General features: G+C 40.9%; 1 protein-coding gene across 8 annotated transcripts in view; it reads right to left on the reverse strand.

Moving 5' to 3' along the window:
* Positions 1-18,318, reverse strand: part of ZNF827 (zinc finger protein 827) — a 146,266-nt gene that overhangs the window by 92,999 nt on the left and 34,949 nt on the right. For all 8 annotated transcript variants that reach the window (XM_075929980.1, XM_075929976.1, XM_075929977.1 and 5 more), the window contains one exon: positions 5,466-5,946. In XM_075929980.1, coding sequence (XP_075786095.1) covers positions 5,466-5,946 — 481 coding nt within the window. The remainder of the gene's footprint in view (positions 1-5,465; positions 5,947-18,318) is intronic.

Consider the following 18,318-nt stretch of genomic DNA (forward strand, 5'->3'; position numbering starts at 1 on the left):
TTTATATATTTACAAGTGCTCCTGTTATCAGAGTATTACACATGACCAATTTGAACATAAAAAGAACTGTAGAAGCAAAGCACAACTGAAAATGTTACATCTTAAGATGAAAAGAAATGTTGTCTAGTGCAATGCAATTGGGTGAACACAAGGAGGAGGAAGAGAATGAAGTATGCTTTACAATTATTGTTTCCACACAAAGTCCCTTTGAAATCAGTAGCTCAAGAATGACATTTATTTCAATGAAACTCATTCATTTTAAAATGTGATGAAAAGTAAACACTGTGCATAAAACTAGCACACTAAGGATGTTATTATTCTATGCTGGCCATGGCAGTTCAGCATAATGTGAGCAAACGCTGTTTTATAACAAAAGGAAATAAATTTTTTAAAATGAGTGGAAGGGCAAATATTTTTACACAGATGCATACTTGGAATCTGTTAAAATTGAAACCATAAAAACAGAAGCTAACACTCTGCAGATTAACTTACAAATGCAGCTACACGGTTTATGTATGGAACTGATGTACAGAAAACCAACTAAAACAAAATGAAAACACAGGTTTGCCCTGATTCAACAAAGCACTTAAGCTTGTGTTTAACTTTAGGCATGTTTGCACTTAAGGAAATGCAAAAAAATAAAGCCCATGCTTAAATGATTTGCCGGATTGGATCACTGCACAGAGTCAAACAAATATGATTATAATCAATATCTGTCAAGCTAAACAGAAATTACTAAACTGAAGAAGATGGGGATTAGTAGAAAAAAAAAAACTTTAAATGGGTAAGATACTGGCAACACTGAAAAAGAGAACTGTAGAGCTGGAGGGAGGTTATTAGGGGAGTTTCTCAAGAATCAATCTTGGGACCAATCTTGTTTTATATTTTAATTAATGACGTTGGCACAAAAGATCAGCAAGTGCTAATGAAATCTACTGACAACAAAATATGGGAGGTATCAATACAGAAAAATTCTGGGTTATTAAAGGAAGAATCGAATAAGCTTGAGGAACAACAGAAGAGGAGAAAGACCTGGATGCACTGGTAAAAACAAAAGGACTGTGATCAATGTGATGTGGCTGTGAAAAGTGCAAATACAATCCTAGGAAATGTATCAAGCAAGGCAGTGCTAGTAGACATTAATGTCATTGTACAAGGCACAGGAAAGACCTCATGTAATGGAGTGGGAACTTTCTGTAATATTTTGTATGAATACTGTAACTCAGTTTCTCTTATATGCTTCATGGTCATCTCAGAGGTGGAAAAGGGCTATTCACTCTCAGGCAGGCTACCATTCAGCTGTGGCCAAAGCCTAGCTGTCTTGAATTTGTGGCTCATGTCACTGGAAAGTCCATGAAGACAATAGAAAAGCCAACCCCTGGGATATTTGCTACCTAGCAACTAAGGATCATCAATGGTCCACAGCTCTGCAGCAAACCAGCCATGTTTGACAGAGGTATGTAAAATCCCATTTAATTGGTTAACCAGCTAAACTAGTATATCTGATTAATGCAGAGGTGGGCCTCCAATGGGGGTGGGGGGAGGAGGAGAGGCTCTGAGCTTTACATGGGGCTGCTAGCCCTACACAGGGGTGCAGCAGGACTGGAGCCACCTGCCATGGGCAGGGGGCTGCTCCCAGGTCCCAGTCAACTGTTACTCTGTAAGCATCACCCATTAAGGTGATCTCTAGTTTGATCAGCTGGAGAATGAAACTGAGGAGGGGCCAAGTGTGACTTGCTGGGCAATTTGCACACAAAGAACAGAAGATAAAAGAGCAAGAGCCAAGGACACACACTGGGATTCTGGGCTAACCTGGACGGACCAACAAGTAACCTTCTTCTTGCCCTGCTAACCAAGGTCTTTCTGCACTGTATTCTACACCTCTAATAAGCCAGAGATTCTTAACCTTTTTCTGTTTGAGGCCCATCCAACATATTATAAGAAGTCCACAACCCACCTGTGCCACAGCTACTGCCTTTCTTCATATAAAAGCCAGAGGTGGCATTAGTGGGTAACATGAGGGCAACTGCATAGGGCCCCACACCAGAGGAAGCCACATGAAACAAAGTTGCTCAGGCTTTGGCTTCAGCCCCAGGTAGCAAGGGCCAGGGCACTAAGCTTCAGATCCAAGCTGAGAGCCACTGCAGTTGCTGAAGGTGGAGGGTGCATTGCTTCATGTGAGTGTTTAAGATGCCCATTTTAGGTGGAGTCACTGAAGGGAGCTCATGGCATGAATTGGGGTGCTGCAGGCTCCGAGGCCCAGTCCAAGGAGGCGGTGAAGCCAAATAGCTTCACCCCAATGAAAGAGAGAGACCCTAAGGGGGTGTAGCAGAGCAGAAGCCAAGCATATGGCTTGGCTGGGACTCTGGGCCAACCAGAATGTAGACTGCTCCCAGGGATTGCACCAAAGCAGTTCCAGAGCACTTCATCTCAAATATTGTGAACTCATGCTCACCCATGGTCTAGAAAGTTGAACTGGAGCAGGTGCAGAGAAGTTCTACTAGGATGATCATGGAATAGGGAGCCTGTTTTCTGATGGGAGATTAAAAGGACTTGGTTAATTTAACCTAAAAAAAAGGTGGCTCCTAGGAGATATGATTGCTTTCTATAAATATGTTGTGGAAGGGGGGCGGGAGAGGAGAGGAGGAGGGGAGGAACCACTAGGTAGGGAGACGAGCTATTTAAGCTAAAGGACAATGTTGTCATATGAACAAATGGATATAAATTTGTCACGAATATATTTAGGCTGGAAAGGAGACCATTTCTAACTATCAGAGGAGCGAGATTCTCGCACAATCTTTCAATAGTAGCTGGAGCAAACCACCCTAGTTTTAAGACAGAGCTTGATAAGGTATAAATTGTCCAGGGAGGTTGTGGAATCTCCATCTCTGGAGAATTTAAGAGTGGGTTAAATAAATGTCTATCAGGGATGGTCTAGACAGTATTTGGTCCTGCCATGAGGGCAGGGGACTGGACTTGATGACCTCTCGAGGTCCCTTTCAGTCCTAGTATTCTATGATTAAGGTATGAAGAGGATCCTATGACTGGCTTCCTTACTACAGCTGGGGACAGGACTCAGTGACTGAGGAGGTCCCTTCTAGTCCTGTGCTCCTAACTAAATGAAATCTGTAGACCAGCCTCATTTAAAATAAAACTCCAGGAAGCCTTAGCCCAAACATCTTGCAAATATTCTTCTAAACTGAACTGGTTTGAGTCCTACATGATTAAACCTGGAAAGTAGTTCAGGTTTTTTCATTTAGATTTTGGTTTTGAAAATTGCCAAGTTGGTTTATTTCTTTTATTTCAGAAGGGTTGAAACATACTAAAGAGTCACATGTGGCTTGACAATTTCTCTGGACAGAGTTTGTCACATGCCAATTGAGGAGTCAATAGATTTATAATCTTGAAAAGTTAAGGTCTGAGAGTTAATAGTGTCATTATAGGAAACTAATAAAAAAGGACAGGATTCAATACACTATCTGAAAAAGCCTGAAACGGGAGGAAAAAAACCAACCCTAGATAATATTTATCAGGCTTGCTACTGCTATATAGTGATGCATATTGCACAGGTAATGGCACCAACTAAACATAGTATTAAATTATGTTTCAAAATATCAACTGCTGTGGAAAATACATTCCTTCCCCTTTAACATAGCTTTTCTTGTGTAGTAAACTTGGTGACTGTGGCAGTACATTTTCATCCAAATATGCACACACACAAAATTACAGATACATCTCACTCCCCCAGTGACTTTATAGCATGTTGCTAGGAAACAGTGCATACAAGTCAGGTTTCAGGACCTTTAGTAAGTCACCATAAAATAACTGCATGGGTCTTTTTGCATGAATAATGTACAGTTGTATCCTTTTTCTGATGCCAACAGATCAGTCATTGAAAACACGATTGTCTGCCAAACTGTAAACAGCTCCCCATCAACTGCTACATGAAAAACAACAGATCAAAATGTTGTGGTTTTTTTCAGTTATCAGGCTGTTTTGCCTCTTGCTTTCTGCTCTCAATTCATGCTCTAAGCAGCCATCAGGAGCTCTATTATCTACAGTGCAGTACAGCTGAGGTCTAGAGAGCCACTTACTGCATAACATGCATCTCCACACCACTAATCTAAACTAGTTGTCAGAACCACAACAAAAATGGGCTTCTTCTAGGGTTTAAGTTTGAAACTCAACAACAAAAATATTTTTCTAAAACAAAAAAAAGGGAAAAATGTCAACATATACATCTAAAATCCAGAGGGTCCTGTGGCTTCTTCTGAAATGTAATGAGAGCTGTTTGATATTTCCATCCCTGCCTTCTCAATCCTCTTTTTCTCACCTTTTTTCTTTTTGTTGGACTGGCTCTATGACCCCTGAGATTTTATTTTCCATCTCTCCTCCTCCTAATCTGTGCTCTCAGGTAAGATTCTCTGTGCTCCCAGGGATACAAAGATCTGGGGACAGATGAGGACATTAAGCCATTCCAAAAGACAAGACTGAAGTGTCGCTGAGTAAAAGGCCATCAGAGTAGACTTTGATCCTCTGATTCACCTGGCAATGACATTTACTGAAACGCAAGTTGCATTCCACTTAAAGAACTGCAGTGACCAGTTCTTCTCCATTTAAAAGGATATTTTCAGTCTTCAGAGGGCAGAAATGGCATATGGAAATCACCACAGGGACTGCCATCTCCATGTAAGACAGAACTGACCCTCTACCAATGCTGTTTTACTTTCCTCTCCTTTAAATTTAAGTCCAATCTTTGAAGATGTTTTGCTAATAAATGCTCACCCCCCAACCGCTGGCATACTCCCAAAACTGAAATGTTTAGTCAAATCAATAAGAGAAGACAAAAAATACAACAGGCACATATAGTCCATTTCATAAAATTAGTGTGCAGGCAACACTCTGGGAGGGAAAAAAACCCAGAAGCGTGGTCTGCATGAAACAGGGATTTCAATTAAAACAAAAGGTTTTCAGAAGTTCTTCACATGCCTCTTAGGCTACCAACATTTTGATGATAATAATCAAGGAAATGAAGTAACATCTTCCATTCTTTATTAGCTTTGAATAACTAGGCCTCACACCTCTGTAAAGTGGAGTCAAGCGTTATTAGCCCCATTTAAGAGATGGCAAAGGACAGCGGAAGGTTAAAGGCTAGATTCTCTCAGAGATATTGGGCAAGAGCTCTGAATGACTTTAGCTGCAATTGGGGAGGCTCAGCATTTCTGAAAATTATGCCCAAGAGGACTTGTCTATGGTCACAGACTTAATATAGAATCTAGAGGTGCTATTCTCAGTGCCCTAATATAGTAACTGTGACCTCCCAAAAAACAAACAGGAAATTATGTTTTTAAATCAGGTGGAAAAAAAAACCCACTTATGGCAATTCCAAGAATTAATGGATGCGGAACAGAGGGGGATCTTACGGTGTAAGGAGGAGCAGCAGCTGCTGCCTGCCATTCAGTTACCTGACAGCTTCATGAGAAAGTCTGATGCCATCTTGACAGAGATGTCCTGGCTAAATAATGCTGACGCTGTATTGGCCACATAGTCTGAGGTGTCTTTCAGCTTTGTGTTGTTGGTGGCTCTGTCAATAGTGCTGAAAGCAAAGGATGTAGAGGAAATACTGTTGTCATCTTTGGGTTCTTCTTTTACTACTAAAGGTGGGATACCAGCACTGGCCTGTATAGGCATCTCAAGGGTTTTAGACATGGATGCTGTTCCTGTAAGCTCAGATCCTCCTTCCCTTTGTTGCCCAGGGCAGGAATCATTATTTAGCTGTGGTGAGCCCTTGACTTCAGTTTCTGGGATTTCCTCTTTCACTTTGGCTTCTGTCCTGAGGAAGTGCTGATGGCAACGCATGTGGAGTTTCAGGCTGAAGTGGCGTGAGGAGGTAAAAGGGCATAGCTGGCATTGGAAGGTCTCTCCCCTGTCCTGGTGCTGATGAACCTGATTATATGGTTGAAAACAAACACATATATTTAAGAAAAATGTTATACAAATATTTGAATGGTCTCAGACGTACCTCCCCCTCCCACTTTATGAAATGGACTTATGGAAATAAATAGACTTGTGTGTGTAAAATTAGACATATGGAGTAGGGAATACTTTATGTTTTTTAAATGTGTAAATGGAAAGATATCAAGCACAGCCTCAGTGTCTGGGAAAATCACATGCAATGTCCTTAAGGCTTAACAGAGGTACGTAGGGAGTGGCCAGGCCCATGCAATGAGGGAATCTTTAAAAACAAGAGGAAAGTAGGAGTCTGGGTCTTTGGCTGGCTGGACACACCCAGGGAGGGTTGAACCAGAGACCCCAGGGGAAGTAAGAGTTTTCCCTGGTTTTTGGGTGAATTTATAAGAAGTTTGTGCTGAGGATTTTAGTGTTAGAATGATCTAAGCATTTTCTGTTACTTTTGAGTTTGTAATCTACTTTGCTCTGCCTGTTCTCACCTATTACCACTTAAATCCTGCTGCTTGTACTTAATAAAAATCACTTTTACTTACTATCAAACCCAATGATTGTTACTGGGGGAGGAGGGCGGGGGGGAGAGAGACAAACAGAGTGTACATTCCCCCTCTCATTGCTAAAGGGAGCTTACCCAAATAATTCATTGGTGGATTTGATCCTATTTGTGGAGTGATACCCCAGAAAACTGGGTCCCAAACTGCAGTGATCTCAGCTCAGGGCCTTGGCTAGGGGAGACCAGTGGAGCTGGCCCAGCAGGACTGGGCAGTGAGAAGCCCCAGAGAGCAGGAAGGTGAGTAGCAGTGGCTGTGTCAGCAATCCAGGAGGCACCGCCCAGGTGTCTTCTGTGACCTCACCCCATCACAGTCTCTCCTATACATGTGTCCTCACACTTTTTTTTAAATGTGTCAATTCATTAGGGAACCTTTTATTGCAAGACTCTAGCTAAAAGAACAATTTCTAATAAAAATAGTATGGTACCCCTAAAGTAAAGAACATAAGCAAAGAACATAAGATTTGAACTCTGTTAAAAAACCAGATATGTCCTGTTTCTGCATCATAGAAACCGGAGGTTCTTTTTGCATGAATCAGCCTTTATGACCTGGCCATGCTGCTTATTACTGTACAGGCAGTCCCCGGGTTACATGGATCCGACTTACATCGGATCCCTACTTACAAACGGGGTGAGGCAACCCCGCATTAGCTGCTTCCCCCCAGCAGACCAGGGAGATGCGAAGCTAGCGCCCCCCCCCCAGCAGACCAGGGAGACGCGGAACAGCTTTTGTCAGCAGACACCTCAGCTTGAGAATAAAGGACTGAGGGAAGTGAGGTGTGAGAGAATAAAACTGAGCTCTGGAGAAATGTTTGGCTAGAGTTTCCCCTACAATATGTACCAGTTCCAACTTACATACAAATTCAACTTAAGAACAAACCTACAGTCCCTATCTTGTACGTAACCCGGGGACTGCCTGTATAACGTTTTGACACCTCAGTTCTGATAGGCAGCTGTTTCTTGGACAAGAACACTGTTTGAGTACTTTGTGAAGTGCAAGGTCTATAGCATTCTGTAAATAATTTCAGAACAAACCTAGAAAACGTTAATTTGTATAGCAAATACTGTAATCAATTTAGGTGCCATCTCAATCCTCCATCATGTGAAAATCAGTTTTTATTTATCCTACATAGTTCTCAACAAACTATTTCAGTGACTAATACTAGCAGTAAATGAAAGTCCATTATGACATGTTTTGATAAAGTGCTTGCATCACTTTCTGATTTATCAAGTGTTACCTCAAACACTCTTTTATCATCCGTATTTTTATACTACAAGTTCTTTCATGCAGGGACTGTGTCTTCCTGTTTGTATAATGCCCAATACAATGGGATGCCAATCTTAACTATGGAGTTACCACTTGTGAACACACACTCTCTCACTCTCTAATTTGTAGCTTAATTCATTATTAATAACAGGGAGAGAAAATGCATAATGCTACCAAACTTTCCCACTGCACTTTAAATCTGGACTGAATCAACCATCTATTCCAGGCCTGGATATTCCTTTTACAGAAACTGCTAGAGATGTAAAATTGTTCCATTCTATTTGGTGATTGCCTAATTGGCACAAAATGGCACTCAGCTGAGATCACCACACTCATTTCCACTTGTGACCTAAACAGGATTTGAACACAGGTCTGCAGAGATGTAAGGTTAGCAAAGCAATCAAATTTCAGGTGCCCTTCAGCCCTTCCACATTCAGTGAAAGTACATTTCATTGATGCTAAAATTTATATGGTAGCAGCACCCAAAAGCCCCAACAAGCTCAGGCCTCTTTGTGAATGTGCTATATAAATAAATACACAGCAGAAAATAATCCTTGCCACACCAAGTTTACAAAATGACATTCTCAATGTAACAGAAAATGTATTATTTACAGCCAGAAATAATTTTAACATGTTAAAAGTTGAAATTAACAAAAATTAAGAAATTAAGAGCTAATGCTGAAACCAATTCCTTGTTGCAACCAAAGAGGGGTTTAAAAAAAAACCCTGTTTACAACAGAACATTTGTGTAATATTTCATAAATAAGATTTTGTAATGAAAATGCCAACACATTTAATTATCTACACTCCTGAGATATAGAAGCGACTTTCTTCTTTATAAGGAGGCACTGATATGCTAATAGTCGCAATGCATGCACCTTCAGTATGGCAACTTTGTCTCCGACCCACTGAGTTCCTCTGTGCCAGACTGCATGTTTAGAATCCCCAATCGATGTCTCCCGGCTCCTATATTTAACCATTTATGACTCCTTTTGAAGGCTGTCAAAGCCATGGCTTCTGTCTGGTGGCAAAGTTTGTGTGGAAGCCCAATTTCTTATCCTAGGGGCTCAAAATTCCACATCTGCAGTTTCCACAGAGTTCAGAGAGGGCAACAGGTCTGTCCCATGTGAATTTCTCGTGTGTCAGATAATACCAGCATCACCCAGCTGACCATGACTTGCTTTATTTTGAAATTGGGATGTTAAATTTAGTTTAATCAACTAATCGACTAGTCGATGGATTTTCCATTGACTAGTCAATAGGCGGGGGAGCTGGCAGGCTCTTAATACATTTAAAAAAGCAGAGGTGCACACTGGGCGTGAGCTGGAAATCAGCTGATTCCTGACTACCTCCCTGCCTCCCCTGCTCCCCACAGAGATGGTGCTAGAAGGAACTGGCTTTTAAGCTGGCTCTCCCCAGCACCAGCTCCCCCCCTTGCTACCTCTGACAAAGGCAGCAAGGGGGGGAAGCGACTAGTGGAGAGACTCATTGACTAGTCACTTACATCCCTATATTGAAATAAAATATACGAAGTTACAATTTTGTAGATTACACAAAAGAAAAAGGAAAAATTCTTGTTCACTAGAACCAAATTCAGGGATTCCTATTTAAATAATAGGAAATGGGTGAAATAAGTTCCCAGAGCACTGGCTAGCATGCTTACAGTAGTATTTAAAAAATTCCAATAAATAAGTTAGTTTGAAAATATAAGTACTGGTAAAAACAGAATGACAAGTTTAATATAAAGCAGGGATCTCAAACTCATGGCCCATGGGCCATTTATGGCCCAAGCAGTTCCACAACTGCCCTGCATGATGCTGTCAGCACGAGTCCCTACAGCCCTGTGAGGTGTGCATGTATCCTTCCCCCGAGCCCAGCCCTTGCTCTGTCCCCATCCCAGTTCTTCCCACCCCTGCTCTTCCCTCTCCTCCACTGTATCTCTTCCTCCAAGCTCCCTCCCCCAAGGGACATGGCCTCGAGATGACCAGGGAGCCTGGCACAGGGCAGCAGCAAGGTTGGGATCCCTCCACACACACTGCGACAGCAGGAGCCCCGGGGAATCACCCGGAGCTGGCAGGCAGGGCAAGGGCATACATGGGGGGCAGAGACCTAGGAGGATTTGAGGACTGGCACTGGCCCTACAGTAAATTTAGTTTGAGACCCCTGACAAAGGGATTTTAACCATTATTCATGTCCTGGCCTCGGACTGCTGGAAAGAACTTAGTTACTGACACACTGGATGGTCCATCTACAGTTGTTTAGCCTCTTCTCTCTGACAAGGATTACTTCCATTGTCACAGGAAGAAGCAATAAACCCTGTAGTGGATAGCTTGTAATGTAGCCTGTCTATAGAGCAAATTTCTTCCTGAATCATATCTAGCTTATGCCTCGGAGCATGAGGACCTTATTTTTTTATCCTATTTAATAACACTGTGATGTTCTCATTGTCTGTATAATTGCCTCAGCTTTATTTTACTCCTGCAGTGCTCTTGCTCTGAAAAGACATCTTGTGGCAATGAATTCGGAAGTCCCTGTCGCTGAAATAACTTTTGTATAACTTCGTCTGAAGCATGCTTGTAGACCCATTGGCTTCAACAGATCTACTCATTTAAACTTTAGCAAGTCCCTATTAGATGGCAGTTGAAATATTTCTCTCATCAATTTTAATTTGTTTCTACCAGCTGAATTCAGTACCCTCATATTCTCTTATTACAAGAAAGAATAAAAGGAACCTCTTATGATCTCTTCTCTAAACTAAGCAATTTAATTCTTTTAAGTTTTTTCATAAGGAGTTCTTACCAGCCTGCTAATCATTTTGTCGTCTGTTTTTGAATTTCTCCTAACTCCGATATAGTTTTGTGATTGAGCAGAACGGAATGTAGAATTATGGGTGAGAGGCATGTCATCTACTTCTATAATGGCATTATAGCATTTTCAGTATTATTGCAGCCATTCAAACATTTTGCTTGCTCCTTTAACTACAACTGCACAATGAGGAGACATTTTCAGTGATACCTCAATACTTTTCCTGAACATGCATGACTAGTTTAAATTGTTCTGTCTAATAAGCATAACCTTGCATTTATCAACAATTATTTAATTTGCCACTCTGCTGACCAATCACCTAGCTTTCTTAGGCCTTATGAAGATCTTCTCAAATCCTCTTCATCTTGACTAACTTAAGTAATGCTTCCTCATCTGCAATTTTGCCACTTCACTATTCACTCTCCCTTTTCTAGACCATCACTAAATAGATCAAACAATACTAGTCTTACTATAGAGAAATCTTACTTCACACTGATCAATATATTCCTAACTGTTGTTTTATTGTCTCTTAACCAGTTTCTAATCTGCAAGAGTACTTCATTCCTTACTTCACAACTGCTTACATTTTCTTGAGAACCTCTTAGAGTGAATTTGCCAAAGGCTTTTTTAAAGGTCAAATTAATTATCGCAACTGAATCTCCTTTATCCATTATTTTGAGGATACGACTCAATGTAGCCTACTATATGACTATTATTTTCTTTACAGAAGTCATATGCCTCTATCATATCATGTTATTCAAGGTGTTCTATTGTTATATTTTTGTCATTTTAAACAGTTTCCGTTATATTGTCTGTGATTTGCAGGATCAACCCAGTGGGGCTTTTTTAAAGCCAGGTTCAAGACTTGGAGTCTTCCCGCTGGCTGATTTTAAGTGACTTTTTTCTCAGCAACTCAGTCACTTTAATTTTAAAATTCCTTTGGAACTTTTGGATATACATTACCTGATGTAGGTCACTCATTGTTCTATAAATTTATTTACTTGTGCCAGAACTTCAACTTTTGGTACCTTAGCCTCTGACAGTGCCTCCCTCACCTTTATTACTTGTAAAGGGTATCTCTTAATTATCTTCCCAAAATCCCAGTGTAGTGAATTCTGATGTAAAAAGAGTATTTAGTTTCTGTATAACATCATTAATTGTTCCCTTAACTCCTTGGCAGACCCACTCCAAGTAGACCCACAAATTTTCTCATAGACGTGAGAAAATTAAGTAGCCAAAACATATTTTTATTTCTGACCTCCTATTTACTGACAATTTAGCTGCCTTAGTTTATGCTCTTTGTTTCCTACTGATTTAGTTTGGAATGGATTCCATTTATGGAGAACATCACTGGCTAAAATACTTTCTTGACCCTTTTATTTAACCGTATTTCTCCCCTGACCCACTCTGCCTTCCTGTTTTCTTTTTGGGTTTAGTGATATGCACACTTTTGAAGTCTACTGAAGATATGCTTGAGAAGTCACTATGTTAAGACCAAAATGTTCTCTTTTCATTAAGGGCATAAACCTTCTCTTAAACAATAACAACAAAAATCCCTCTGCCCTTTCTAAAGTTTAGTGTTACTGTGCTAGTTTGCATATGGTCCTTCCCTAAGAATGTTGAACTCAAACTGGAGTCACTTTTCATTAGCAACAAGAGTTACTTCTAGAACCAATTCCTTTGCATTATTTAGACTACATTGAGAACAGCCACTCCCCCTGCGTGCTCTAGGACTAGCTGTTCTGGAAAAACAATAATTCAGTTGTCAATTTTTCTATCTTTACAGGTTGGACCTCTCTGGTCTGGCACACTCAGGACCTGACCAGTCCCAAATGAGGGAATTTGCCGGATCAGGGGAGGTCCTCTGCCACCAGCCCCCCAGATACTGCCCCTCCCTCTGGCTGGCTCTGCTTCAGCCCCCTTGCCTCTGGGCTCCAGCCCTGCTGCTACAGAGTTTGGACGTGGCACTGTTGCCAGCCGGCCAGGGCTCTCTGGGGACAAAAATCCCTAGCCACCATGGCCACGCTTCTGTCCCACTTGGGGCTTCCCAGGGATGAGACTCCACGGCTGCCCTGCGACTGTTGCGCCCCGCCAGCGCTTCCCAGCTACAGGGCTCACTGGCTGATGGCAGCCTTGCTGCTGTCACACCCTGCCAAGACTCCCCTGGGACAGGGCTCCACAGCTGCCCCGCTGCTGCCGTGTCAAGTCGGGGTTCCATGGAGACGAGGCTCACTGGTCCCACTGCTACACCCCAGCCAGGATTCCCCTGGGACAGGGCTTTGCAGCTGCCCTGCTGCTACTGCTCCAGGATGGGGCACCACAGGGACAGGGCTCACTGGTCACGCTGCTGCCCTGCCTAGCTGGGACTTTCCGGGGACAGGGCTCACTGGTCTGATGGTGCGGATCCCCTCCACTGGACTCCCTGACTGGCTCGTGTTCCCAGCGCCAGGTCTCTCTGTTCCAGAAACATCAGTGATCCTGCCAGACCATGGATGTTGTTGGACCAGAGAATCCTGGATTTAAGTGGTTCAACTGTACTCTGTTTTAATATGAAAACCGACCAATTTATACAGAGATATTTGCAGTCGGTCACCCAATATTATCATATTAGACTTAGCTGCTTCTTTATTATTCCTCAGCATTGTGCATGCAGTACCTTTTTTTCCCCTAATCAGGAGGCTAATATATTTGTATTCTTATGGCATGAAATTTTTTACACATTCCACAGTATGGTCTTCTTCACACAGAATCTTTGATGGAGTATAATTCTACTTTTTCCACATTCTAATTTGTGTTTTCTGAATAGTTTATATCCATGTAATATAGATAGTTTTTTGTTATTCCACAGTGCCTCGGTAACATTTACTATGTCAAAATGCTCTTCAATTGCCATACAATCAAGTTCAAATCTATTTTTTGCTTTAAGCTTCTTGTATCGTCATATAGATATTTATAGTTATTTTTGGCCAAAAACTTATTCTTAAATCCTTAGGCTGATATGCGATTGCTCTTTTGGGATGTAACTTTGGGCTTGTCTACACTATAGGGTTGATCGATACTGCAGTGACTGATCCACTGGGAGTTGGTTTAGCACAGAGATGGGCAAAAGGTCCTCTAAAGGCCAGATCCGGCCTGCCAAAGAGATTGATCCTGCCTACAGATGCCCTGCCGCTCCCCTGCCCCCAGGCCAATCAGGGCTTAGGGATAGGGGAGTACACCAAATCTCCTCCCAAGTATGTTGTCTTTTGTTTTGTTAAAAATCACCTTTTTAAGACTATGATCTGATTCCTGTGTCCTAGAAGGCAGGAGGTTCTGTGTGCACGTGCCTAAAATTGCCAGGTCATCTATTAGGAATTACAGTTTGTTTTTAAGCTCTCTCCAGAGGGAGGGTTAAAGAGCTTGAGTGTATCCCACCAGAAGAAATTCCCAACGTGCATCTTCCTGAGGTCTCAAAGGGGATTTTGCATTGGCAGCACGCCACCCAAGGTCAGAGAATCTGTGGCCTTGGGGAGTTTTTTAAGCAGATGCCTTTTGCAGCAGGGTATTTCAAAGTTTCTTGTGGACCTTCTGCATTTGGGGAACAGCTTTGAAACCTGCCCTTTGTTATATCAACCAGTCCCTCTGCAAATAATGTTGGAAGTGGTGTAGGAAGCTGTGTACTAATATGTGCATGCTCCAAAGATATGGAGTGGCTAAAAGCTAGGTGACTGAAGCCTGCAGCAGTGATGTGAAATCAATTTCAGCCATATCTACCAGAGAAAACTGTAGGGGGAAAAAATGGAGTTTTCTTCCCAACTTATTACTTTCTTCCATTTCAAAATAAGTACATAAAATATTATTTTTTAAAATTAGGAAAACAAATTCCAATGGTATATAAGCCCAGACAGGGAAGAGCTAAAAAAATGTCATCTTTGTTGCCTCTTTTTATCAAGTCCCCTCTCTGTTCCATGCTTATGTCAGTCAATGTCACTTCCCACAGTTGTGGCATGAGTTTAAATCATGTTACAATACCAGAAATGAGCCCTGCATTCCTGAAGAGCAAGTCCAATAGCTATAACTTGGGGTTATACAAGGTGTTCTGATTTTTGGCCCATCACAGGCAAATAAAACAAAACGAATTTTAGTTTACATTTCCGTATAGAATCTATTTTAGTTTTTTCCACTAGCATTATTATGGAATCCAAGTGCCACGCAACTGTTAAACATAAAACTCTGTGTGCCCCATGTCACAATATTCTCATAGTATGCCTTGTTTATAAAAAGCATATGTAGGTATTTTTCCTTCCCTCCAGTTATAAATTGGCAATGGAAAGGGGTCCTTCCTGGATAATGGATTTATCAAAAAGATAGGTATAAATCTGAGCACAAACATGGTTAGAATCAATCCAAGTCACTGTAGCCAGATGTTCTACAGATGGGGTCAAGACACCATATGTGCTCTGCTCCTTGCAATGTTGTATTCTGGGCCAAACTTATTTGCATGTCATAGTTAACAAAGCCACCAAAATTGATTTTTTTTTAAGAAATGAAAAGGCCAAAAAAAAAAAAAACACCCCACACACCACACAATATAAGCAAACACAAGTCACCAATAGAAATAAAAAAGGTGCACAACATTTTTAGGGGAGAAGTTACTGTGACTCAGGGCTACACTGCCTGGTAAAATAAAAAAATTAAGAAAAGGCTCTTAGCTTTTGAAGACTATCATAAAATGGACTCCTTGAAAGGTCTTGTCTACCATTGTGCTCTACTAAACTTAAAATTGGAGACAAAAATCTCGCAATACAAAACTACACAAAAAAGGGTTGGATTTTGGTGGAATTCTGCCTGAGCAGATGGTTCAGATTGACAAGGAAATTCATTCTACTACAGACTTCATTTTTTGAGTCATTCTTTTATTTTGTGAAACCATAAGCTCTGGAAATGGCTGCAATCTTGGCTGCAGATAGGGATTTAGCCTGAATTTGTAGTAGACTCAGTGGGTGCAGCTTGTGGCAACAGTTTACATAGGAGGTAGGGATGTAAAATCCCATTTAATTGGTTAACTGGTTAAATGTATTGTCTGGAGGGGAGCTGCTCCCGCCCCCACTGGTTAACCAGAAAGCATCATCAATTAAGGGTGAGTCTTACTGGTTAATCTTTCACATACCTAGTAGAAGTCATTCCTCTTTATCGTATTTGCCAGAATAAGACAAAAGGGGTTCCAGAGAAATGGGAGCAAATGAAATCTCCAGATAGAGAGAAAGTCAATAGCGTCTCTGATTAACGGTGCCAGTTTTTGTTTCACCTTATTACTTATTCTTAGTTTATTTCTTTTGGTTTTGTTTCCAGGATTTATTTTTTTTGTTTGTGTTTTATGTCTATGTACTTTTTATTTCTGAAACTTTTTTTAAATAGAGAATTAAGGAAACACTTTATACTGTGGTAAAATAAATCTGTGCCTTTTCTTATCTTACCCCATCACAAAAAGAGAACTCATATCATTCTGGCACAATCAACATTTCTTCATCAACATACACTCTGTCTTCCTCACCAGCCATACAGAAATTAAAAAGTTACAGTGACAAAAGTAAAATCCCTGAAAGCTGCATGGAATCTTTTCACAAACACCATAATAGAGACCCAAATTAAATGTATACCCCAAAATAAAAAACACAATAAAAGAACCAAAAAAGTGCCACCTGGTTTAACAACCAAGTAAAAGAAGCAGAGAGAGAAAAAAAGGCAGAGTTTAAAAAGTGGAAGTTAAATCTGAGTGAGGAAAATAGAAAGGAGCATAAACTCTGTCAAAGTAAAGAACAGTTAGCCAAAACCTCAAAAAGTAATAGCAAAATGTTTAAGTACATCAGAAGCAGGAATTCTGCTAAACAACCAGTTGGGCCCATGGATGATCGAGACACTAAAGGAGCACTCAAAGACGATAAAGCCATTGTAGAGAAACTAAATGAATTCTTTGCTCCAGTCTTCACGGCTGAGGAGGTTAGGGAGATTCCCAAACCTGTGCCATTCTTTTTAGGTGACAAATCTAAGGAATTGTCCCAGATTGAGGTGTCATTAGTGGAGGTCTGGGAACAAATTGATAAACTTAAGAGTAACAAGTCACCAGGACTAGATGGCATTCACGCAAGAGTTCTGAAAAAAATCAAATGGGAAACTGTGAAACTATTAATTGTGGTTTGTAACCTATCCTTTAAATCAGTTTTTGTACCTAATATCTGGAAGATAGCTAATGTGATGCCAATATTTCAAAAGGGCTCTAGAGGTGATCCTGGCAATTACAGACCAGTAAGCCTAAAGTCAGTACTGAGCAAATTAGTTGAAACTATAGTAAAGAATAAAATTGTCAGACACATTTCCTTAACAAACTATGTTAATCAAAGTCAACATCGTTTCTGGAAAAGAAAATCATGCCTCCCTAATCTACTAGAGTTCTTTGGGGGAGGAGGTCAACAAACGTGTACAAGGGGGATGCAGTGGATATAGTGTACTTTGATTTCCAGAAAGCCTTTGACAAGGTCTCTCACCAAAAGCTTTTAAGTAAAGTAAGTTGTCAAGGGATAACAGGGAAGGTCCTCTCATGGACTGATAACTGATTAAAAGACAGGAAAAAAAGGGGTGGGAATAAATGGTAAGTTTTAAGAATGGAGAGAGGTAACTAGTGGTGTCCCCCAAACAGTCTGCACTGGGACTAGCCCTATTCGAGTTATTTATAAGTGATCTGGAGAAAGGGGGTAAACAGTGAGGTGGCAAAGTTTGCAGACGATATTAAACTGCTGAAGATGGTTAAGACCAAAGCAGACTGTGAAGAGCTTCAAAAAGATCTCACCAAACTAAGTGATTGGGCAACAAAATGGCAAATGAAATTTCATGTTGATACATGTAAAATAATGTACATTGGAAAAATAATCCCAACTATGCATACAATATGATGGGGACTAATTTAGCTATAACTATTCAAGAGAGAGATCTTGGAGTCATTGTGGATAGTTCTCTGAAAACATCCACTCAATGTGCAGCAGCAGCAGCCAAAAAAGTATACAACATTAGGAAACATTAAAAGAGAGACAGAGAATATCTTATTGCATCTATATAAAACCATGGTATGCCCACATCTTGAATACTGCATACAGATGTGGTTGCCTCATCTCAAAAAAAGATATATTGGCACTGGAAAAGGTTCAGAAAAGGCAACAAAATGGTTAAGAGTTAGGAATGGGTCCCATATGAAGAGAGATTTAAAAGACTTGGACTTTTCATCTTAGAAAAGAGGAGACTAAGGGGGGATATGATAGAGGTCTATAAAATCATGATTGGTGTGGAGAAAGTGAATAAGGAAAAGTTATTTTCTTGTTCCCATAATGTAAGAACTAGAGGCTACCAAATCAAATTAGTAGGTAGCAGGGTTAAAACAAACAAAAGGAAGTTTTTCTTTGTGCAGTGCACATTCAATCTGTGGAACTCCTTGAGAAGGCCAGAAATTTAACAGGGTTAAAAAAAGAACTAGATACATTAATGGATGCTATTAGCCGGGATGGGTAGGAATGGTGTCTGGAGTTTGTCAGTCAGAGGCTGGAAATGGATGACAGGAGAGTGATCATGTAATGATTACCTGTTTTGTTCGCTCCCTCTGGAGCATCTGGCTTTGGCCACTGTTGGAAGACAGGATAACTGGGCTGGATGGACCTATGGTCTCACCCAGTATGGGCCTTCTTATGTGCATTTTGGATTC

The sequence above is a fragment of the Pelodiscus sinensis genome, chromosome 5 (genome assembly GCF_049634645.1).
Source record: "Pelodiscus sinensis isolate JC-2024 chromosome 5, ASM4963464v1, whole genome shotgun sequence".
In the NCBI taxonomy this organism is placed as follows: domain Eukaryota; kingdom Metazoa; phylum Chordata; order Testudines; family Trionychidae; genus Pelodiscus; species Pelodiscus sinensis.